The following is a 25,850-nucleotide window of genomic DNA, read 5'->3' on the forward strand; positions in this document are numbered from 1 at the left end:
AGCGATAATGTGAATGTATTGTCTGGCATTAAGGAGTGGTTATCCCAACAGTTTCAAATGAAGGATCTGGGAGAGGCAGCATATATTCTCGGAATAAAGATTGGCCGTGACCGATCTAAGAGAATGTTGAGTTTGTCTCAAACATCCTACATTGACACTGTTTTGGCGCGGTTCAGCATGCAGAATGCCAAGAAAGGTTTTCTACCTTTCAGACATGGTGTTCCGCTATCTAAGGCAATGTGCCCCACAACGCCTGAGGAGATAGCGAGCATGAAGATAATTCCCTATGCCTCGGCTGTGGGAAGTCTCATGTATGCAATGCAGTGTACCAGGCCTGATATTTGTTTTGCCGTAGGCATTGCAGCAAGATATCAGGCGAATCCAGGTCAAGCTCATTGGACTGATGTAAAGCACATACTCAAGTACCTTAAACGGACTAAGGAGTATGTGCTAGTTTACTAGTATGATGATCTGACACCGGTAGGGTATGTGGACGCCGATTATCAAGGTGATAAGGACAAAAGGCGGTCTACTACCGGCTATGTGTTTAAGTTTGGGGGTGGAGCCATTGTGTGGAGAAGTGTAAAGCAGAAATGCAATTCACTATCTATCATGGAAGCTGAGTATGTAGCTGCTTGTGAAGCTGCTAAAGAGGCTGTATGGTTCAGGAACTTCCTAACTGAGATTGATGTGATTCCTAGTTTGCCAAAGTGCATCACAATTTATTGTGATAACGAGGCTGCTATTGCAAATAGCAAGGATTCAAGATGTCATCAATCCATGAAACACATTGATGACAAGTATCATTACATTCGGTCTGTGGTCAAGCATGATGATGTAGCTTTGATGCATATTGCGGGAGTTGATAATCTGGCTGATCCTTTCACAAAGAGTCTTCCTGGTGCGGTGTTCAACAAGCATGTTGAAGGCCTTGGAGTTCGTGGTCTTCCTATACTAAATTAAACTTTAGTATAAGTGGGAGATTTTGTAAGAGCTAGAGGATATTATCAGTTTTCAGTCACATTGTATACTAAAAGTTTGCTTTAGTATAAGTGGGAGAATTGAAGGGTTGTATACTGAAAGCAAGACTTTATGCTTGTATACATTGATTCCTTAGTTCACTGTGATTCTTCTATCTGAAATATTGTTATTGCATAATCCTATTATAGTCCAATTTATCTCATACTATAGATTATATGGTGTGTTGTAGATCACAGAAGATCATATAATTGGAAAAATTTGAGATATAAATTGAGTTCACAATCGAGGCAACTATGGACTAGTTGCTGGTTTAGATTGTAGCATAAATGGATAAATAGTTTATCTTGGCTATTTATTTATGCTAGTACCTTCGTGTATTGAACAGGATCACAGTGAGATGAATTCTTATATTCTGACTAATTAAGAATCAAGATCTCGGCGACTTAAATAGTCTTAACCTTAGTTGGATTAATCGGTGTGAGTAATAGATTGACTATTGCTTTGATTTATCATGGGTGAGAGTTCTCTTGAAGCTCAATATACTCGATACTTTGGGTGATAGCAATTATTATTGGACATGCGATTATATTGCAATAAGGATCCGTGTCCTGCTAATAACAGGATGATAATATCCTCTCGAGGAACTTAATAAGTTTATCGTATTAAACCCTGCTAGTGGAATTAGTTCCGATACGATAATAAGTTTAAGTGGTAGCACTCAAGATGTCGTTTATAATTAAACGACTAATTAATTAATTAATTGATCGTCAGAGGAATTAATTAATTAATGGATATTGAATATCTTAAACACGGAGATTAATTAAGTCTAATGCTAGCCCTGACTCACCTAAAGAGTAAAGAGGTAAATCAGTATTAATTTTCTAGTGGAATAAATTAATACTTGTGTCTCTATTTTATTCTGGGCAGAATAAGAAAATCGAGCACTGGGAGGCCAAACTTTATTCAAGCTAGTAGATCCCCGCTTGGCCCAATAAAGGTTGCACTCCTTAAGTGGGCGTCCCTCTCCTCTCTTAAGCCTTTGGGCTTGGTCTGATTTAATTATGTTTTGGGCTTATTATTTAGGTATGTCTAATACCTAGTATAAGTAATAAGACAACCCTAAACCTAATTAATTATTATTATCATACACGTGAGAACAAGATTGAGAGTGAGGTGACGCTAACTTTGAGGGAGAGAGCTTGAAGCACGTTGCCACCCAACGTCGAGCTCTACCGTGGGAACAAGTTGGAAGATCAACACTGGAGTCTTTGATCGCCAGATTTGCAAGTAAGTTTCGAACTCTTGCAATAGGCACTTGTGATTTTTGTATGTACTCGTTTGGCATCCGAAATAGGTCACGGGCAAATGGATCATACGTCAAACTATGGTTCCTTCACAGGTCTCATCTATCTTGTTAGAGTTGAGCTCAAGAAGATGGTTGAGTTGAGGGAAAGAATCGAATCGATGTTGTAACACTTCCAAACATAAATTAAAAATCAAGGATTTCGATGGAGTGTACGGCGACGACGGTGAGGCGTGTGCAGCAGCGGCGGAAAGACGTGTGCAACGACGGTCGTCTCAGTTGCCTCAGATCTAAGGATTTTAGAGGGGTGGTTGTGGCATAGAGGCGACAAAGTTGCCTGACGAAGAAGGCATGTGCGGTAGCGATGAAAATCGGGGATTACAGATGGGTGATTTCAAATCGGTGAGGCACGCTGGTGGTGTAGCGGTGGGGCAGAGGGGTGATTTCAAATTGGATTTTCAAAGGCGTGGTAGTGCAGCGGTGGTGGCGAGGCATGATGGCGCGACGACGGTGTGATCCTAAGAGCACCTCCAATGGTGGTGTCTTAGAGGGGTGTCTTAGGAGTGGGCCCCACCTAAGACACACCCCTCTCCAATGCATTGTGTCTTAGGTGGGTGCTTAAATCCCCATTTCCACAAAATTCATATTTCTACACTTTTATTTTTAAAATTCAAATTTTATTAAAATTAAAATTCTACATTACAATAATTAAAATAAAAAACATAATTAAAATACGATAATAAAATAAAAAATAACATAATTTCCTAATTTAAATAAGCCCTCGACGCTTGAGCACTTCTTGGACTAGGTGGTTGTGCAAGGCCAATTGTGCCTCCGTCATACCCGTCGTGTCCTTGTTCAAGAGCTTCATATCCATCTCCTCCCATTTCATCTCGGCTTGCATTTTTTTGACCTCGGCGATTTCCCCCGTTTTGAGAGCATGCTTCCTCATGCTTTCGGCCACCTTCTCGAGGGCGTCGGAGAACGCCGATCCTCCTCTCGAAGACCCTTCTCCCTTATTCGCCTTGCCCTTGTATCGCTTTGCCGCTTTTTGGCCTTGGGGTCTCGCCGTGACACTCGGCTCCGAAGAAGTAGCGGTTGCTCCACCATCAGAGCCCTTCGACTTTTTTGCGGAGTGGACATCCCCGGCTTGCGACGTGAATCTTTGGCATTCACGAAGCACTTTCCAAGCTTTGACGTAGGAGAATTGCTTCTTGAAATTCGCCTCGAACATCGTCTGGGCTTGTTGGAAGATTTGATCGTCGCTCATACCACTCCCCCAATTGTCCTTGCAAGTGTTGTAGAAGCCCTCGAAGAATTTCGTCTCCTTTTGGACACGGGCGAAGTGGGACTTGAGATGATCCGGCTTTCGCGGCGGCGCTCCCGACGTATTGAGCGCGTTGAACTTCTCCGCGATTGCTCCCCAATATTGGAGCAACTTTTGGGAGGTCCCCAAAATAGGATTGTGGGTTGCCTCCGCCCACAAGATTGCCACGAGCTCGAACTCCTCGCTAGAATATGCAGCGCGGGTGGCCTTGGCTTTCGACTTCACCTCCTCCGGCTTTTCTTGGACGTTGGCGTTTGCCGCCGGCGTGGGAACATTTCCCGTAGCCAAGACATTGGAGGCTTGTGAAAATGGAGCAAACCCCATCATTGGAAGCCTCGATCCGCCTTGTTGCTCGAGGAATTCATCGAATTCACGATCCATTTAGAAGAGAGAATTGTTGTTGGAAGAGAATTGTAGTTGAGAATGTGGTGAATTTGAAAGAGTGGAAGAGTGGTATTTATAGAAGGGAAAAAAAAAAAAAAAAATCAAAATAGCCGTTGCTTTGGAATGGTCGAATTTAAAAAAAAATTAAATCCAACGGTCAGTTTTTTTAAAAAAAAATGATTTTCGATTTTTTTTTTAAAATTGGGCGCATCCTTCGGACGCGCCATACTCCTTCACCGCTCGCCCCGGGTCTTGCCTTCGACGCCGCCTCGCATCTAGCCGGGTCGCCAGTGCGCACGCCGCCTCCTCGGCCCGCGTCGATCCAGCGCTCGCAACGAGCGCTGGAGGTGCCCTAAGAGAAAACACGATAAGAAAAAATTGAGATGATTTCCCTAGTGTCATTTTCAATGGCCACGGTATTAATTTTGAGCTCCACATAGGATTTAGTTTGGGGAAAATCTTGACCAAACTTAAATTAAAAAATAATAATAATAAATAAAAGGTTATGGATCGTGGCTGGAGGAGGGAATCGGCGACGGCGTATTACCGGCTGATGTCCCTTCTATGACAGCTCTCATTGTGGCCTTCGTTTTTGATCGATGGCTGGAGGAGGGAACCGGCGACGGCGTATTACCGGCCGGTTTCCCTTCTATGACAGCTTTCGGTTTTATTTTGTTAGTTGTTGGTTTTTTCTTGTGTTTGCTTTTCTTCTTGTTTTTGCTTTGTGTTGAGAAGCCGGGATTATCTAGGAACGATGGTCGGCCGGAGTTTCTGAGATTCTCCCAACTCAGCTTTTGACACTTTTTTCTCTTAGACGAGTACTCTTTTTCCTCATGCTGAGGTTTTAACGAGGCTCGGCCCTTAGTCTGCTTTTCTGTGCTTTCAAGGGTTTAGGTTCTCCTGTTTTTTCTTTTGTTTCTTTTTATATAATCATATTTCAATAATATGGATCGTGGGGGGATATAGATGCAATTCCCAAATTCGATAAAACTTTTTGAATTTACTTTATAGGCAATTAACCTTATTTAATTTAATGAGTACTGATTTATGCCTAATTGTTGGTATTTTGGGGGTTTGATTGTGCTATTTTTGAGCTAAATATTCTGGAAATTGGTGCATTTATGAGTTTGTTAATGTTTTATAGGAGCTTTTGATAAAACAGGAGGAAGAATGCTAAGTTGGAGTTTTTGGATCAAAAATTGATATTTTGGGCTTAAAGTGGTGCTAGCGCTGACTCCGCATACTCTGCTGCCTCGCCAGAGCTGACAGTGCTGAAGTCTATTCGTCAAAGTGGATTTTCCGTGCCAGAGCCAGAGCTAACAATTCCAGAGTCGGCAGAGTTAAATTCCGAAATCGACAGAGCTAAAGTTCCAGAGCTGACCAAAGTGGAGCGCCAGAACTGACCAAGCTCGACAGAGCTGAATTTCATATGCCAGAGCTGAACCTACATTTCCAGAGCTGACTAATCCAGAGCTGACTACTCCTACAGAGCTGACTACTTCTATAGATCAGCTGACTTCCAGCTCTGCCATGATTACTTATCCATAGCTGACTTCCAGCTCTGCCACGACTCGCCAGAGCTGCCAAGACTTGCCGAGCAAGTTATCTAGTGCAATCCCCTGTGCGCGCACGCTGCTTTGATGCTTATCTTTTAAGCCCAGTTTTTATGGGCCGTTTTGAGGGTTTTTAGAGTTGATCGGTAGTCTATATATAGGGCTTAATGTTCTTCATGAAAAATAATCTTTTAGCCTTAGGAACAAGATTAGCTTCGACCTTAGGCAATCAAAACAGTCTTTAGTTTAATTCTCGTTTTTCATAGTTCTTTAGTTTCGAGTTTTAGATAGTTCTTAGTTAGCTTTCAATTCAGTTTTAGTTAGTTCTTCGTTTGAGTTGTAATCAAGTGACAGATTTGCTTCTCGATGATTTCGGTATTTATTTTACTTACGTTAATTCCTTGCTTCTACTTTAATTATGTTTTGCTTTAGATTCTGCAATTTCGTTTACGTTAGATTAGATTAGAAGCTTTTAAAGTTATTTAAATTCTTAGCCTAGTAGCGTTTAAATTCAACTCGCCTTTACTTTATGCTTTTAATTCTGCCTAGGTTTAATAGTTTATTTATGCTTTGTTCTTTTCTGCCTAGTTAATAATTCTGTTTTGCCTAGTTAATTTTAAGTTTAAGTTTTATTTACAAGCATTAGTTTAATTCTTTTTTCCGCCTAGTTAATGGTTAGTTAATTTTAAGTTTAAGTTTCTAGTTAAGTTTAATTTCCAAGCCTTAGTTAATTTTACTGCTTTCAATCCAACATTTACTGCTTTCTTGTGATACAATTAGAAGCCCTTTAAGATCTTCATTGAGAGATGACATTGGGTCAACTTACCATTGCTAGAGTGTCCTTGTCCTATTGCAAGTCAATCTAGAGGTGTTTTAGGTTGAGTCAAGTACATATAATAATAATAATAATAATAATAATAATAATAATAATAATAATAATAATAATAATAATAATAATAATAATAATAATATTATTATTATTATTATTATTATTATTATTATTATTATTATTATTATTATTAAATTTATAGATTCTAAAACAAATAATGGAAGTCAATCTCATTTTGAGCAAGTAACAATAAACCATCAGTATAACAAAATTGATATCTGTCATTTAATATAACAATTTTGGTTTCTTAAGTCCAAACTGTATTATTATTAAAAGTTCATATTTAATAACCCAAAACTAAATAAAAATATCAGAAAAAATACGAATAATATGAAAGAAAAAATATAACAACAAATATGTTTATATAAATAAATAAATAATTTGCACACATAATTAAATAAATTTATATAATATTTTAAATTCTAATTTTAAGATATATAACTTATTTTTTATTTACAACTTCATATTAAAATTAATACAAATTTCCTTCTTCTTAATTTCATTAAATAATAATTTAAAAATATTTAAATTTAAAATAATTATAACTGAACAATCATGTAAACTTTTTTGTGAATGTCTCAAAATAACAAAAATCGACTATTTTTTGTGGACGAAGTGAGGTACTTAAATACTCATCTTTCATATTAACCATGTAAATAATTTTCATAACTACAAAAAAATTCTAAATGATAATATTAATCAAATAGATGCATTTTCAATTTTCAAAACTATAAGTCTCTAAAATATCATCTGATTCATAATACTATTCATACGAAAATCATTATATCGTTAATACTCTTGGCTAACTATGTGAGTTCAAGGTATGTCTTGTTTGGTGGATTAGATATAATTTATAAATGATGATAGGTGCTTGTAAGCTTTTTAAAATAACTTATTAAATATTTAGGTGCTTAAATTTTTGAAAAGTGTTAGATAAAATAAGTTCTTAAAAAGTTTATAAGCTAAAAAAAATAAGTTTAAAGAGCTTATAAGCTACATAAGTTTCTCAAAAAATAACTTACTTAATTCGAACTTATTTTTTTTCTTAAATCTTATAAGCAATTTTTTTTAGAAAAATAATTCTACTATTATTTATTGTTACCGTCATATATGATTTTAATTTCATATCTTTTCTTTTTTTCTCTTTCTTATCATGATTTTCTCTCTAGCTCACGATTCTCTCTTTTACCTTATAAGCTCAATTATGAAAATACTTGGACAACTTATATGATTCTGAGACATAACATTATATAAGCTCTTCAAATATTTATAAACTCCATCACTACAAGAAAAGCTATCGGACACCAACGGAATTACCGACGGAATTAATTACGTCACAAAATAACGACCGAATAACGACGAAAATACTCTTTCATACATAGCGATGGATTTACCGACGGATTTATCGACGGGTGTTGGCGGGAATATTTCCCGCGAAATTACCGACGGATCCCCGATGGAAAATTACCGATGGAAATTTTTCCGTTGTTATTTCTTTTTTTTAATTTCTGCGATTTTAAAAATTGCAGATAGCGATGGAAAATTCCGTTGCTATTTAGCGACGGACGATATTCCGTTGCTAATAATTATTTTAAATAACCGAAAATATTTATTTTAAAAATAACAACGGAATTCACGTCCGTTGCTAAATAGCAACGGAATTTTCCGTTTCTATTCCGTTGCTAATAATTATTTTAAATAACCGAAAATATTTATTTTAAAAATAACAACGGAATTCACGTCCGTTGCTAAATAGCAACGGAAGTTTCCGTTGCTATTCCGTTGCTAATAATTAATTCAAATAACCGAAAATAATTATTTTAAAAATAACAACGGAATTCACGTCCGTTGCTAAATAGCAACGGAATTTTCCGTTGCTATTCCGTTGCTGCGCCCTAAAAAAAAGGTGACTTGACCGCGCCTCCTCCTTTATTTTTTCAACACAACTTTCACTTCTATTTCTCAAAATTCCCAAATTTCCCCCCTCCGATTCCCCATTTTCGGCGACTCCCGCTGCGTGCTCCCCCCCGGCGACTCGTCCACGCCGCCGTTTCCGCCGCGCCCCTGCTCGCCCCGCCTCGCTCCGTTGCCGCCTTTCGCCGATCCTCGCCCCGCCCCGCGCCGCTCCGCGCCCTGCGCTGCTGCCCGCCCCACGTCTCGCCGCTGCCGCCCTGCGCCGCTGCTCGCCCCACCCTGCGCCGCTGCCCGTCCCACGCCGCGCCGCTGCTCGCCCAGCCCCTCCCTGGCGCCGTGTCCTCTGCTGCCAGCGCCGAATTCCTCCGCCGCCACCGGTTCTCCTCCTCCACGGCCACCGGTCCTCTTCCTCCGCTGCCTGCGTCCGTCGGATTCCTCCATAGGTTTGTAATTTTTTTTTAATTTCCATTAATTATTTGAAAAATCCTATTATGTTTTATTGTAAATTTTGTATTAATTTTCTGTAAAAATATATTTTTTATTGAATTAAATTATATAATGCTCAACATATAGTATTTTTATTGGATTAAATTTTTATATGCTCACTCACATAATTATAGTATGTTCACATATAGTATTTTCAAGAACATATAATAGTTTTTTTGGATTAATTCTCATTTGTAGTATTTCACTCCACCATTGCTTCTTGAGGAAGAAAAAAAGAAGTCAAGGTGATCGAAAAGAAAAGCTAGCTAGTAACAAAACAAGTAAGTTTTCATTACATTATCTTTTGAAATGTTAGTATGGCTCAAATGGTAGCCATTGTGAGATTTTAAAATTTTAGATGAGCATGTATCTAAGTGTATTTATTCTTTTTTTATATATATTTTAGATGAGCATGTATCTAGGTAGTAAATCGAGATTAGGTTGGGGGATGGCTGTGTTCCATCCCATTTTGTTGCTGTGGTGATGGCTTGGAGCCGCGTATGTGCTTTTGTGTTTGATTTATAGATTTTGTGTTGAACATGTGTTATATTAATTATCATACTTAAAAAATCAATAGATTTTGAATTTCTAACATACTTAAATGAACCATATTGTAGAAATGAGTGAAAATCGTGAGTGGATGTATCGGCGTTTTCTATCTGATGGAGCTTTGAATCCCGATTTTCAAAGAGGTCTTCAAGGTTTCATTGATTACGCTAACAGTAGACGTGATTTAATGGATGGTGAAAAAATTAGGTGTCCGTGTAGGAAATGCGATAATATACGTTTCCATACTAAAAATAATGTTCAGTATCACATTGCAAAGAACGGATTTGTGCGGGATTACCATATTTGGAGGTTTCATGGTGAAATTGAAATGGCCACGACTGAATATCATAATTTTGAAGAAGAAGAGGCTAATGAAGATAATTATCAGAATATGGTTATGGATATTGCTGCATCCCAATATAACATTCAAAACATCGAAGAACCCCCAAATCCGGAAGCCCAATTGTTATATAATATGTTGAAAGTAGCGGATAAAGAGTTGTGGCCCGGTTGCAAAACTCATTCACAATTGTCTCTTGTTGCTCGTGTAATGAGTTTAAAAGCAGAGGGGAATATGTCGGAAAGATGTTTTGATCAGTGGCTTGAGTTGATAAAAGAGATCCTTCCTGATAATAATTTGGCTCCTACTAATTTTTACGACACTAAAAAGTTACTGAGTGGGATGGGGCTACCTGCGCAAAGAATTGATTGTTGTCCAAATAATTGCATGCTTGATTGGGAGGATGATAGGGATTTGGTTCAGTGTAAGTACTGTGGCGAGTCTCGTTACAAAAATAACAATCGAGACTCCAGAAGTAGTGGAAAGACATTAGTAGCAGCAAAGCGAATGTTCTACTTTCCTCTAGTAGCAGCAATTGTTAATAGTAAATTTTCTTTGGTTTTTGAAGATGGTGGGAGGAGGTTCTAGTGCGAGAGGAGGTTCTAGTGGTAGGGGTGCTGCATCATCCGCAGGACACCCTACATCATCCACAGGATCAGATGGAGGGATTGGTGCATCTGTACGGGATATACAGCTGACTCATTCACCTTCATCTTCGGCATCGGTCCCTACTGAGGCATCAGAGGCTACACAGACTGGACGTACTACACTCATCATCAAATATGGGTATAATTTTTATAGTTATACAATCTTATGAATTAATAAATGATATTTCTGTTCTAATGACTTTGAATATTAATTGTAGGAAATTACATCCCTTGGGGATGGTTCCATCCGTAGTCACTAAGATTTTCAAGCAAGTTCAAAATCCAGAAGGCTACAATTGGAAACTCACTCCACTTAGTGTTAAGACAGCGTACTTTGAGGAATTCAAGGTATGAATATAATTTAATACAAGTTGTTTAGCAATAAACATATACATATTAGTTAGTGTTTATAAATGTATTTTATTTTGTTGTTTAAATAGAAACATTTCACATGGGATGCGGCGATAGAGTCGGCTGTCTACAAGCTTTGGCATGCTTGTGCTGCGCGGAGGTATAGTGATTTTGTCCATGACATCAAGGAAAGGAGGAGCAAGAGGCCTCCTTTTATTCACGAGGACCACTGGCCTAATTGGATTAAGTACTGGGACTCTGATGAAGTCAAAGCCAAATCAGAGATAGCAAAAAAGTGTAGGATGTCTGAGCCTTTAGGTCCTGGAACTGGTCAAGCGAAGCACAAAGGAGGTTCGAGGTCTATTCTTCAGTATGCTGAAGAAGTGGTACGTTGAAATTGTATTCATATTGCATTTTTCATTGACATTCATATTTAAAATTTTATATTTGTTATGTTTTTAAAAGGGTAAGAGAAAAGGAGTGGAGCCGACTGAATGTTTGTATGATGCTTATGAGATCCTTCATAACTACAAGGATGGCACTTATACGGACGAGAGGTCTAGACGGATTGGAGTATGTAGTAAAGTTTTAATTACTTATTCAATTATTATATTTGTTGCTCAAATTCTTAAGTACTAACTCCTGATGCGTATTGTAGGAAAAAGTGCAGGATATAGTTGCTTCTCAGAGTCAGACTGTGGATGATGATTCTGATCCGCCAGAGATCGATATGAACAAGGTGTACGTGGAGGCTGTTGGTGGAAGAAGAGAATGTTTGGAGTTGGTGGACTTGCAGCCAGCTTACGGAGTAGTGAGCAGTCGAGTGGTACATCTCAGTTTCAGGGCCCTCTTGTCGATCCTCAACGATTTATGGACGTGGAGCAGCAATTGCAGGATGCCTTAGTGGAGATAGCACGTCAAAAGGAGGAGATGAGGCAGAAAGATGAGCAGACCAATGCTCGATTTCAGGCTCAGCAGCGTATGTTCGAGGAGATATTGGCTAGGCTTCCACCTGGACCCACTGAACCCACTCCACCCACTGGACCATCATCTTGATTATGTTGTGTTTTTGTATTTTGAATACTTGAATATTTCTATTATATATTTGTGAACACTTGAATATTTCGTTAAGTTATGACTATTCGAATGCTAATTTAAATTTCATTTGGTGTTTTCGATATTGATGGTTATATAATTGAAAAGAAGCGTGTAACAGGACGTCGTTAAATTGTATAATACAAATTAAAAAAAATTGTATTAAAAAAATACCGACGGAATTTAATTCCGTTTCTAATACCCGCACGAAAATTACCGACGAAATTTGATTCCGTTGCTAATTGCGACGGAAAATTTCGTTGCTATTTCCGTCGTTAAGTCCAGACGACGCCAACGTCGTCCCCTCGTAGCCGACGGGCATTCCGTTGCTATTTCCGTCGGTAATTTAGCAACGGATTTAATTTCCGTCGGTAAAAATTTTACCGACCATATTTAAAGCGACGTACGCGCGGCGTCGTTAATCCGTCGGTATTAGTTTTTACCGACGAAATTTTTGACTTTAATCGGCCAGATTCTTGTAGTGCATAAACTATTGGAGTTTGTAAGCTCTCTAAAATAAGTTTAGTAAAACCCTCTCAATCTCATAATGTGTTGTTCGGTTGGAAGGAATCGCTTTAGTAGTTAATCTAGAACAATGTTATATAAGATTAAATTTGCTTTATAAGTCTTGGTCTCTACGATAAAATTAATCTTAAATAATTTTATATCAGTTCAATTTTTAATAATATTGGACTAATTTAATTTTAGGGTCAATGCATGAAAATATCCATTTTTTGTAATAGTAAAAATAAAATATATTCACTAACATTAAAATTTAGCAACTTTTGTGCAAAAAGTCAAATTTACTCCAATTATTAATTTTTGGGTTAATTACGCCAAAACTCATGAACTATACTCCAATTTCCAAACTTTTCATGATTTTTTTTATCAGCAATTCTATGATTGAAATAGAAATTTTATTAAAAAAGGAAAAAAGAATTGTCTAGAAGCAAAACAAAATCAGGCGAAAACACCCGCAAGAAACCACGGGTAACCGAAAAACAAACAAACCAAGGCTATGAGAAAATATTAAGAGGGTCGTCTTCGTCCAAAGAATCTTCGTCGTCCAACATATCTCTCAATCTTTTAGAAACTACAACCGACATAGATCGAGCTGCGTCAGAAGAAGAATGAACCATAAAATTTTGCAGAATCGCACCTCTAGCCTGAGTATGTTGCACCTTATTCAAGAATTCCACCGGCGACGAGGTGTCAAGAACTGCGCCTGCGCCCTGCAAAATGGCACCAGCAACACGACCCATTGCTTTTTGGGGCTTACTCATATCTGAAGACATACCATTCTTGATTATCCGTCGGAGCCGGTGCTTTATAGAGGAATCAGAAACCCTCCCCTTCTTGGTATCACCCTTCGGACGCCCTCGACCGCGAGTTATGGAGGGATCCTCCATCATCGCCTTTCCTGGCGTCACAATCAAAGCCAGATCTGGACTGCTATAATGCGTCGGGGCAGGCACAGTAGAAGTCAAGTCTGAAACTGGATGATCAATCGCAGGATGAGGCATTCCATCTGATGACTGATAACACTCATGTTTTCATGGTTTTTAATGTTCATATAATGATCTTTCATCAGGGTTGGATTAAATTGGTAATTGAATCAATAGGTTGAATACATGTGTTTGATTAACGATAGTACATTTCCTAGGGTCAGAGTCTTTTATTATTTGAGTTTTTATCCTATTTTATTTGTTGCTATTTGAGTTTAGTGTTAAGCAAACCTTCCTACTTTCTGCTGCATGTCTACTGTTATAGTCTGTTTAGGAGATAGCTAGAGTTGTTTCGTTGTGTCAGTCCCTGAGGATACGATACTCGATTACTTGTTGCTTGCTACAATTACCTGTGTTAGTTGCAGTTATTGTTGTTAAGAAATTAGCGATCAACTTTTTGGCGCCGTTGCCGGGGACTAATAAGAAGTTGCTTTAATATTTCCGATAGGACTTTATAGTACTTCAGGTTTTTTATTTGTTTTTATTTTTCTGTTCTAATTTATAAGTGGTGTTTTTTTTTGTAGGTTGCGCATGAACACAAGATCTCACGGTAATCCTATTTTTGAGTTTGATCCTGAAATCAACGCTACTTTGCGCAATATCAAGAAGCAAAAGAATCAAGCTGAGTCAGATATGATGGCTACCCCTGAGCAAATTCAAATTCGAGCTCTACAAGAGCAATTGAAAAAGTTGATTGATGAAAAGGAGGCTGTAGAGGCTCAGAAGCAACCCGCTATTAATGAGACGTTCATACTGCAGTATGTGTACCAAGAACCCCCACGAGTCAATGTTAACAATTTTGAGCTGAAAACGGGTTTGGTTACAATGGTCCAACAGAGTCAATATGGTGGACATGCGATCGAAGACCCTAATGCGCACCTGGCTCATTTTCTAGAGCTATGCAGCACGGTAAAGATGGATGGTGTTCCCGATGACATTATCCATCTTCGTCTTTTCCCTTTCTCATTGCGGGATAAAGCGAAGTCGTGGTATCATACATTGCAGCTGGGAGAGAATACCGTGTGGGAGGATTTGGCTCATACGTTCCTACACAAGTTTCATCCGCCTGGCCTTACTTTGAAATTGAAGATGGACATCGTGCAGTTTCAACAGTATGAGGGAGAAAAGCTGGCAAATACTTGGCAGCGATATCAGGAAAAGCTCAAAAAGTGTCCGAGCCATGGATTTGATGAAGGCACGCTCGTGATCATGTTCTACAATGCTTGTGGGGAACGTACACGGATGCATATGGATACAGCTGCAGGAGGTTCTCTGCTTCAGAAAGGCAGTTCAGATGCGTGGAGCATCATTAAGAGTATGGCTGCTACGAGTTTTCAATGGCCATCAGAGAGAGTACAATTGAAAAAGGTTGCAGTTGCTTCCAGTTCTGATCCTATGGCAGCGATGGTTACACAACAGGCAGCGATTGCTACGCAGCTGCCAGAGCTGACTACTAAGATCAGTGAGTTGAATGTTGGACATCCTGAGCAAGCTGTGAAAGACCCGTCAGGCATGGAAGATGTCAATTATATTAATGGCAGAAACTATGGAAATTTTCAGAAGGTACAGCTAGGAATGTACAACAGAGAGCAGCAGTATCAGCCAGGAGGGCGCCCACACCCAAATCTAGCCTATAGCAATCCCAACAATGCTTTGCAACCTCCACCGGGATTTTCTGTGTCTAGTGGAGGAGTCATCAATGAGCCGAAGAAGGATTCACTAGAGGAGATGATGAAGCAAGTGTTGGTGAAGGTGACCGGGATGGAGGCAAACTCGGCAAACATGGGGACCAAAATTTCCAACATAGAGCAAAATTTTTCAGCGTTGTCTAAGCAGGTGCAGATGTTGGAGACTCAAGTTGGTCAGATGGCTAACCAAGCAGCTGCACAGCACAAGCCAGGCCAATTTCCTAGCAACACTCAGTTCAATCCGAAGAGCCAACATCAACAGCCTCAGCAAAATCAGCAATGTCATTCCATCCGGGTGGTTGATAATTCAGTTGAGGATGAAAGTATTTCTGTTTCTCCCCCTCTTCCATTCCCGAGGCCAAGATTAGATGAGCAAAGCTCCAAATTTTTGGAGATATTTAAGAAGTTGGCTGTGAATATTCCTTCCGTGGAGATCTTGAGAAACAAGCCAAATGAGGTGCAAATTGTGAAGGCTGTGATGGAAAAGAAGAGTGCATTCAATGAATTTGAGGAGGTGCTCGCAGTGAAGGAGTATCATTTACCTCCAAAGAGAGAAGATCCGGGCAGCTTCAATATTCCTGTGAAGATTGGAAAGTCATTGTTTGAGAAAGTGATGTGTGACACCGGAGCAAGCATAATTGTCATGCCTCTCAAAGTTTATAGGAAGTTGCAGCTGAGGGATTTGAAGCCAACCAACAAGACAATTCAGCTTATTGATAAGTCTTGCTCTAAACCTCTAGGAGTTGCGGAAGATGTGCTTGTGCAGGTGAGTGATTTTTTCTTCCCAGTCAACTTTGTAGTGTTGGATATTCCGGAGGATCCAAAGATGCATTTGCTGTTAGGGAGACCTTTCCTTGCCACATGTGGAGCAAAGTTAGATATGCAAAGGGGGACGATGACATTGGGAGACTATGGGGAAACTGTGATTTTCAAGAAACCCCCACCAAAGGAAGTTCCCCAGAATGAAGTGATTAATTTGGCTGACAGTTTTCTAGCAAATTCGGAGGATGAAGAGGTTGAGAAGAATGAGCTGCCCAAGTATGAAGCCAAGAAAAAAACTGTAAAGGCAAAAGAAGTTCTGAATTTTGAGATGTGTTTGTTTTTGGAGCATGATGAGGGGTCTTTGAAAACCCATACCCCCAAGAAGAAGAAAGTGAAATTCTGAATTTTTCGGAACAAGAATGAGAAGGGGGCAATGCTTGTGGAGGATGTCCGAGCCAAGAGAAGTGTTTTGGTGGAGAGGGCACCCAAGGGTAGAAAAGCAGAAGCTTTCCAATGGTTAGAGTGCTGTTTTCGACCTCCATGAGTTTTTGAGGTATCGTCGAGCTCTAGACGTTAAATTAAGCACTTGCTGGGAGGTAACCCAACCGTTTGTATTTTATTTTATTTTCCTTTCGTTTAGTTTCTTTGTTTTCTTTGTTTTCTTCGTTTTGGTGTTTTAGTGCAGAGTTGAGCTTGGAAGATGCGGGAACTCACGCCTTGTTCATACCACCACCATGGAGCATAAATTTTCTGTAAGTAGTGACACACATATCATCATCCCTCCAAACTTATTTTCGAACTTATGTTCTGTAATAAGTTTGGGGGATGGGGTGAGAGTAGATATGTGAATCACTTTTATCTTTTCGTTAGCTTTATTGTTTTATCGTGCTTGGTTGGTGGTGCTTGTTTTATTGCTCCATTAGATTTCTGGTGAGATGCAAATGATGATTTCTGTGAAAAAATTTGGAATTTGATTTTCTTTGATGATTTGAGCATAATTGGAACTAATTTGCATAATTCTAAAGTAATTTTAACCTTGACTTTTAGACGTTGAATAAACCTGTGAGATTTTGAGCCATAGCTAGGGGTGAGCATTCGGTTATTCGGTCACCGAACCGAACCGAATAATAAAAACCAAATTAAAACCAAATTATATAATTAATATCCAAATCCGAACCGAACATGCTTAAAATCGAACAAAACCGAATCGAAATATTTCGGTTCGGTTTCGGTTAAAACCAAATAACCGAAATAAATACACAATATATTTTTTAAAGTTTAAATAACTAAATAACATTCAATGTACATGTTTCGAAATCCGTAAAAAATAATAATCCCAGGATTAGGAGATGATTTTAGGCCATCTTTTGTTAGCCACATTTTTATCCCAAACACTGTCCTTAACGAAAAAATTATCCTTTGTTATCCACTTTGAGCCTATTTAGCTTTTATTATTTAGCCAAATGATAGGGGGTGATGAAGTATATGGGGATCTTTGTGTGGTGAATATTCATAGTGGGTTGTGAAAAAGAAGGGATGATATTGTGCTACTAATTACTCTTATAAGCTCTAGAAAAGTTGTTACAAAAATAAAAAATAAAAAAATAAAAAATAAAAAAATAAAAAAAAATAGTTCAAGAAAAAAAAAAGAGAAGAGAAAGAGTGTGAAGTCGAGTGTACATTGATAAATTTGTTAGAAAATCGACTTTGTGTATTGGAAATAAATGGAGAGCATAAAAGAGTGTTTAGTTATACTTTGTGGTGATTAAATCCCTTGAGTTGTGTTGATTATGGTGATATAGTTGAGTGGAAGATGGAATTTATTCCATGCTTAATTAGTGAAGTCATAAGGTTGGTGTTCTTGATCTATTTGAGTCACTAAGCCTATATTTCTCTACCTTAATCAATGTCCCTACATTATAACCCAAAAAGAAAAAGACCTTTTTGATCTTAGTCCTGGCACAGTTTTAGCGATGAAGATTGTAGACGATTGACAAGCCTATGGTAAGAGATCTTCATTGCATTGAATTCAATGAGAGCATACACGTCCTATACGTTCCATCAAATTGAGAGTTGAGTGATACACATACCTTGTGAGATTCAATTGTTTGGAATGTCAAGGTTGATTTTACAATAGGTTATGTTTATTGGTGAATTTTGTGCTTGATTATTGAGGATTTGAGAATTCTATCATTCTTTATCTTTCGGAGGTATCGATGAGCTAGATTTCTTACCCATTCGTGTTATTGATTGTGTTCTTCTCATTATTCGAGGACGAACAATGACTTAAGTTTGGGGGCGTTGATAACACTCATGTTTCCATGGTTTTTAATGTTCTTTTGATGTTAATTTTATAGGAAATTGAGTGTTGGATGATTGTTTTGTGCTTAATTTGCTTTATCTTGTGAAACATGATTCTTACTCGAACTTTGAAGGAAATTGAAGGTTTATTGAGTTCGAATTTGAAAAACTTGTCTGAAATAGAAGTTGTAGTTCGTCTCGAGAGGAGTTCGTGAGCATAAACGGATCATAATTCGGAGTTCGAACGAAAAAATTATGGCCGAAATAAAAATATCGCGCGCAACAGTCAAAACTCGGCGGTCAACGATTTTGACCGCCGAAAATGGGCATTTTGAAGAAGAAATTCGGCGACCAAAACGGCGGGCGCCGTTCCGACCGCCGAAATCTCTGTTTTAGTTTTGCACTGCGAGTTTTAAATTCGGCAGGCGCCGAATTTGGTGTTTTTTCTGCACAAAAACGGCGGTCAACTCGGCGACCGCCGAGTTTGACCGCCGAATTGGGCGGGTTTGCGAGTTTTTCCATTTTTTAGAGTTCTTCTGGGTTTCAAACACTGTATTTTTACCCTGACACTTTAAATAGGTCTTCTTTTGACCTATCTAGGGTTCCCAGCTTTTATTTTTCAGTTTCATAGCTTTAGAATTTATTGCTTTCCAGTTTTTACTGCTTGGATTGGATTTCCACAAGATTGAAGATTCAAGCCGCTACAATTGTTTTTATTCGGTTTTTATATAATTCAGTTCTTTCAATTGTGTTCTTTTTAATTATGTTTATGTTTTCTTTTGCGATGTCTGGCTAGTTCTTTTATCTGAACCTAGGATTTGTACAAAGCTGATCTAATATGTGTGTTTAATTTGTTGATATCAATTTGCCCTCCAACTTGTGATTCATGATTCTTAGTGCCTGTTTTCTTTTGAATTACCTGATCAATAATTTACATGTCTAGCTGTTCAGTTTGAGTCTTGAATGCGATAATTGTTCAGCCGATTCATGAATGCATGATATAGTGTTAGCCTTGAGTCTTGAATGCGACAGGTGAAACTATAGGAAGCTATTCTTTGTGTGCTATTTGTAGTTAATTTATTCCTTGGAGTCTTGAATGTGAAAATGGGTTAATTAATCTACGTTCATAGGTGTTCGTTAGAGAAGCTTGTGAATAATATAGTGATCTTTCATCGGGGTTGGATTAAATTGGTAATTGAATCAATAGGTTGAATACATGTGTTTGATTAACGATAGTACATTTCCTAAGGTCAGAGTCTTTTATTATTTGAGTTTTTATCCTATTTTATTTGTTGCTATTTGAGTTTAGTGTTAATCAAACCTTCCTACTTTATGTTACCCGTCTAGTGTTATAGTCTGTTTAGGAGATAGCTAGAGTTGTTTCGTTGTGTCAGTCCCTGAGGATACGATACTCGATTACTTGTTGCTTGCTACAATTACTTGTGTTAGTTGCAGTTATTGTTGTTAAGATCAGTTGTGAATTTGAGTTTTAAACCTTGAATTCACAACAAGAATCAGTGTTAACTGCGAATTCGAGTTTGGAAGTTTGAATTCACAACTAGAAATATTATTAGTTGTGAATTATTGTTCAAAAACTCGAATTCACAGCTAAAAAATTAGTGGATAATTTTTAAATTTTATATATAAAAGGTAAAATAATAAGTGTCACTAATTTTTATATTTTTTATTTGGGAAAAGTAGCAAATAGCCCCCTATCATATAACCTCCTAACACGTTTACATTCCTATCTTCTGATATTGGGCTGTTAGCCCCTCAACATGTCATAAAGAGTGCAAAATGCCCCCTGCTCTTAACGGACACTTAACACCGTTAAGTATTTTTTATTTATTTCTTACTAATATTTCTTACTACAAGCATATAATTTTTTTTGAATTTAAATTTAAATATTTGTAATATTTTTTTAAATAAAATCATTTTTGAATACACACACTTTCATTGCGTTCTTGTAACAATTAAAGTTAGATGAGATTTAATATACATATATATTATAAACAAAAAAAATAAATCGTACCAATTAATATATACTAAAAATAAAACATAACAAAGATAACCTTGTATTAATTAAAAATTCAAAAGCATACACGATATATGAAAGTAGAATTAATTCGATAGACAAAGATAACCTTGTATTAATTAAGAACACTTTCAATGTGTCTATTCAAAAATGATTTTATTTAAAAAAACTATTAAAAACATTTAAATTTAAATAAAAAAAATTATACGTTTATAGTAAGAAATATTAGTAACAAATTAAAAAAATGAAAAATACTTAACGGTGTTAAATGTCCGTTAAGAGTAGGGGCATTTTGCACTTTTTATGATATGTTGAGAGGCTAACAGTCAAAATCAAAAGATAAGGAGGTACACGTGTTAGGGAATTGTATGATAGAGGACTATTTGCTATTTTTTCCTTTTTATTTTAATGAATAAATTTTACTCCCTCCGTCCACAAAGTATTGCCCCATTTACTGTTCGACACATGTTTTAAGAAAGCTGATAAAGTGGTTGTGAGTGAAATATAAGGGTAGTTGACTAAAGTGATAAAGGTAGTTGACTAAAGTGTTAAAGGTGTTGTGTGGTGGGTTCACTAGTAATAAAGTGTAATAAAGTAGAATATAAAAATGAAATAAATTGTTGTATGGTGGGTTCATTAGTGGCAATTGATGGTAAATAAATGAAAGAAAAAAAGGATGTAGTGATACAAAAAGCAGAGTAGGACATTATTTTGTGGACAAAAAAAAAGGATAAGTAAAACAATATTTCGTGGACGGAGTGAGAATTTTTATAAGGAAGTGGCCATTGCTAAATTCCACCCTCTTCTAAGGAATCTGCTTAATATCTAAAAACACAAAATCAATGCACCAAAATACACACAGTCACACACACTTTGGCGGGAAAATGAGTTTGGGAGTGCAATTAATGTATAATAAATGCTTCATTCAATGTTTTTACTGTTGCATATTTCGATTACATCACATATTTCATACTCCCTCCGTCCCAATATTGTTGGCCACATTTCCTTTTTAGTTTGTCCCACTATTGTTGGCCACTTTCCTAAAATGGAAATATTTATCACATTCAATCTCTTACTTTATCACATTATCTCTCCTACTTTATCACTTTATTACATTCTCTCTCCTACTTTATCACATTCTCTCTCCTACTTTATCATTTTATTACCTTCTCTCTCATACTTTATCACCTTCTCTCTCTTACTTTATTACTTTTATACTATATTACCCACACACTTAAAATACTAATCTACAACTCCTTAATTCCCGTGCCGAAACCAAATGTGGCCAACAATATTGGGACGGAGGGAGTAGTATAGATGTATATTGTGTGCTGCATGTGCGATTTGACTTGTGTGTCTGCTACATCACATACAACAGTTGTTTTACAGCTTTATTGCATTTTCTCTTTTTCTCCCCCTCTAATTCTCATCGTCATTTCCAATCTCTTCAGAAATTCTCTAAAAAATCTCTCTCTCCTCCTTTCTTACCGAGAAGCTGTATCATGCCAAACAGATACCGCCGTCCGCCGGCGACAGCAGCACCAGCACCAGCACCACCCTCTCCCTCCTCTTCCCCTTCGTTCTCTCACGTCAAACCTAGGTCAGCGTTGTTGGGCTCAAGATCTAAAATTTCTCTCAATCTTCGTTCTCTCATGTCAGTCAGCAGCTATAACCCAGCGACTTCTTCCGCCGCTAGCCACCACCGCCACCCCCATCAAATTCTACAAAAATCCCTAAATTCTCTCATTTTCTTGCTAGCAACTGCCTCCTGCCGGTGTCACCATCGTTCGCCGGTGACAGCAGCAGCACCATCGCGCTCTCCTTCCTCTCCTGTTTTGTCTCACAGCCGCGCTCAGCCAGACGCCGCCGTGTTGCCTCCGCCATTTTGCTTGGTGAACGAGCAATTTCTGTTTTTGAAAGATTATTGCTTTTTTATTCAGAAGTTCTCTCCCTTTTGCATTTGGATTTGAACTGTCAATTTCTGTTTTCCATTTTGAAAGATTGTTGCTTAGTGTCTATTGTAGTTGATTTTCTGAATTTATACTAATCTTGCTATAATTTTTTTGATCAGTGACCAATTCTTTGAGGAATTTTTAAACATCTACTAAGCAAGTAGATCTATACAACAAGCTTTCAATCATGAGCATACAGTGGTTGTTGATCTTTGTTTGATATGCTGCACAGTTAGGTTGTTTTCACTGTTACTTTTTTCATCATGTGAGTTTCCTTAGCTTTGATGGCATTGAGGGTATTTGATTCAATTTTTTGCGTTGTTTGTGTGGATGCAGAATGAAAAAAAATGGGTTCGTTTGGTCTTCCTGCTTTTTTATGTATAGCTCAGTACAGAAAAAGAATCTACAAGATAAGAATCAGATCAATATATACACTATATTTTGGTATCAATTTTCTTCAAACATTTTCATTTAATTTGTTTTTATTACTTTTTCTCATATATTTTTTTCAGTTTTCACAGAATCTGGGATGAACTCGGAGAAGAACTGGAGAGATCTCCGAAAATCTGTTGAAAGGTAAAAAAAAATTATTTCCTGTATATGCCTTTATGATCCAATACTCTTGAAGTGCTTATATTTTTGTCTTTTTTAAAATGTTATTTGCTCTTATTTCCTTCTTATTTATTTTAAATGAGGCTGAACTGAAAATTTGGTGCCTGGAAACTGAAAATTTGTGTTTTCTAAGGTATCTGCTTCAAATGAGGCTGTTTCTAGAAGTGTGAAGTCGGTGTTCAAAGCTCGGGTGCAGCAGCTTAACTCTTTAGAGGTACTCCATGATTTGCTGAGTTTTGGTTATTGATATGTTTTTCCATGAATTGAAGATATGAGTTCATGTGTAAGAGGTGAAATATGTATGACTCTTTTGTTCTGAATTTTCAGTTTTGGGATTTCCAAGCTCCATTGAAGAAGTCAGTTGGGCCTCCGAGAAGATCACCTCTAGATGGTAAATTTGATTGCAACTTCACCTTTATCACCTTTATTTTTCTTCTTCTTTTCCTTGATATGCATCCATTAGTGCACTAACCTTTTGTTGTTGCTTGATGGAAATAAGTTCTGTATGTGTGGTTCTTTACAATTGTGCACGTAATTACAAAAAGTTATTCCATATAATGAAGTAGATTTGTTCAGTTATATGAGTGAAGTAAAAGTGCTGAAATTCTTGGCATTGGTGATTATTTCAAAGTTATTTCTCTTTCTGCCTCTCTTTCTCTCTTTTTTTTTTTCGGGAGCTTCTTTTCAATCTTCAATGCTGCCAGATTCGTGCTTCAATGTCTGTAGCTTCTTTTCTACAAGCTTCTTGCTTCCAATTGTACATCTTTTCATTTCTGCATAAGGTTGCTTCCATTTTTGCATTTTTTGCTTTGTCTTTCTGCATCTATTCTTTATGCTTTGCCTCCTTGACAGCTTCTTAAACCTCTTTTTTACTTTTTTATATCTTCAGCTATTATTTTCTTCCTATTTTAAGTGTTTCTTTATGTTTTACTATATCTTTAGTTTTATATATATATATATATATATATATATATATATATATATATGTGCCCTTCAAAGCAAAAACTAAGCAAAACGTTATTATAATCTCATACAGCAAAAGTATCATGTGCAGAGAATTTGTGGGCTCAAGGTAAGAGCATTTGTGGGGCTCAGAATATTACAGAAAACCTCCAAAAGTGAGATTTGGGGTCCAAATTGTCGAACCAAAACTTGAATACAAAATATAGAGTTCTATTTAAATGTAGTTCAGGCCTTAGGCCTCACTTATTTAATGCATGCTTTCTTATTTATTGTTTATTGCTTTGTTGAATCTGCAATGCTTTAGTTTTCATATATATTATTGTTAGTTCTTTCTTTCTCCTTGACTATTTTAATTTGATTTGTTGAACCTATAACTATTACATATACAGTGTTTAGAAAGTTCATGTTTATGAGGTTGCTGTCTGTTGTTTGTCTTGATCAATTTGACACAGATTTTACGAATTAAATTCTTCAATTTTCTCTGCTTCATTTTTATTTTGATTTGCTCTATGATTCAGGGCTCGGTAACGGGAGGTCCTTCAGCCGGCTGTTAACGATGGTGGGGAGGGCTGACCTGTAGTGGCGGTTGTAGCATTATCGTGTTCCAGCAGGATCGCGGATGGCAAAAGGTACAAGTCTTGAAGAGTTAGAACAATCTACTCTATATATAAAAACACAAAAAAAATGCACCAAAAACCACACCTAGATTCCCGCCAAATTGCATTTCATTGTATTTTTTTTTTAACTTTGTTTGCAGCATGGAAGGCATCACGTGAAATCATTAATTGTTTCCGCCTTTTCATGCAAAAGAGTACTTACACAGTATACATCACTTTATTTACTGCTCATTTTATTTTTCTCTTTCTTTACGTTTAACATATGTGTCTCTGTATATCTCCCCATTCTTTCACCTTTCAAAAAAAATATCTCCCCATTATTTCATTCTTTCCCTCAATATTCACAGTTCCTCCCAAAATTTCTCCCGCGCTTTTGGTGAAAATCTTAATGGGGAAGACGATCACCCTAAAGGTGGAGTCGTCTAACACCATAGACAACATCAAGACTAAGATCCAGGTAGATCCGATGAAGAACAAAATACAGGTAATATAATATTTTTCTTCGCGTATGTATTTATAATAGTTGATTTTCTGACTTTAAGCTAACCTTGGTATACTTTTTCTTACAGTGACTTTATATGCTATTAGATCCGATGAAGAACAAATTCATTAGAAAAATTATAGATCCGATGAAGAACAAAAAGTTCTTTTAGGATTTTTCTTTTTTGTGAAAATCATAGAAATTGTCGGCATCTGCATTTTCTTCTCTATTTTTTCTGATGATACCTACTATATTTTGAATTTTATATGCTATCCGGATCCGAGCAAAGAGCAATTCTTACTGTGCCGACGAAGAGGCAAAGGTGGTAGGGGGAGAGGGAGAGGGAGGAGCAACGAGCGTTGTTATATATATATATATATATATATATATATATATATTCTTCTTACTTTTGTGTTTTTGTGTGTTTTTTGTGTATGTTCTTCTTACTTTTTTTGCAACAGCTGAGAACAGAGAACAGGTGAAGGAGCAGAACTAAAAATACACAAGGATGGAGAACAGAGAGAACAAGTGAAAGAACAAATTTTTCACTTTTAACTTCACATTCTTCACTTTTGTTTTAACAGAGATAACATGTAAATTTGATTTTAACTTTACATTTTTCACTTTTCTTCTTCTTTTTCCTTAATATGCATTCATTAGTGCGCTAACCTTTTGTTGTTGCTTGATGGAAGTAGGTTCTGTGTGTGTGGTTCTTTATAATTGTGTACATAAAATTACATATAGGTATCCCATATAATGAAGTAAAACCTTTCAGTTATATGAGGGGATGAGGGCGTTGGTGAGGTGTCTCATTACTGCAAGTTAGCATTTTTTATAACCTTTTTGGCTTAAAATTTCTTGATAATTTTGGGGTTTTCTTCATTGAGGGAATTGTGCTTTGTTTCTTACAAATTCGTTGCTTTTAACAGAGTTTGGAGTAACAGCTAATTTGTTTCACTCAGTAAATTGTTTCATGTTACAGCCTAATACTTTGCCTACTAATTTATTATCTGCCATTGAGATTCTTACATTTGTCAAATCTGCAGATTGCTATCCGAATGTCTCGATTGCTTATAGAATTTTATTAACTGTTCTTGTGATCGTAGCATCTGCCG

General features: G+C 37.1%; 1 protein-coding gene and 1 long non-coding RNA gene across 12 annotated transcripts; one reads left to right on the forward strand and one right to left on the reverse strand.

The window, feature by feature from the left end:
* Positions 1-307: 307 nt before the first annotated feature.
* Positions 308-3,935, reverse strand: LOC130990661 (glutathione S-transferase T3-like). The gene is made up of 2 exons (XM_057914886.1): positions 3,249-3,935; positions 308-400 (listed from the first exon to the last, which is right to left on the reverse strand). The coding sequence occupies exons 1-2, from the start codon at positions 3,933-3,935 to the stop codon at positions 308-310; spliced, it is 780 nt and encodes a 259-aa protein (XP_057770869.1).
* A 17,504-nt stretch (positions 3,936-21,439) lies between these two features.
* LOC130988919 (uncharacterized) lies at positions 21,440-25,713 on the forward strand. 11 transcript variants are annotated; one of them, XR_009090240.1, is made up of 8 exons: positions 21,440-22,002; positions 22,182-22,298; positions 22,399-22,638; positions 22,808-22,888; positions 23,002-23,065; positions 24,156-24,266; positions 24,602-25,057; positions 25,197-25,713. It is a non-coding gene; the product is annotated as an uncharacterized LOC130988919 (long non-coding RNA). The 11 variants fall into 11 exon arrangements; XR_009090241.1 differs by lacking the exon at positions 25,197-25,713 and adding an exon at positions 24,395-24,459 and having other exon boundaries at positions 21,444-22,002; positions 24,602-25,089; XR_009090247.1 differs by lacking the exon at positions 25,197-25,713 and having other exon boundaries at positions 21,447-22,002; positions 22,182-22,293; positions 22,399-22,506; positions 22,584-22,638; positions 24,602-25,088.
* Positions 25,714-25,850: the final 137 nt, after the last annotated feature.

This window comes from Salvia miltiorrhiza, chromosome 6 (assembly GCF_028751815.1).
Source record: "Salvia miltiorrhiza cultivar Shanhuang (shh) chromosome 6, IMPLAD_Smil_shh, whole genome shotgun sequence".
NCBI classification, from domain to species: domain Eukaryota; kingdom Viridiplantae; phylum Streptophyta; class Magnoliopsida; order Lamiales; family Lamiaceae; genus Salvia; species Salvia miltiorrhiza.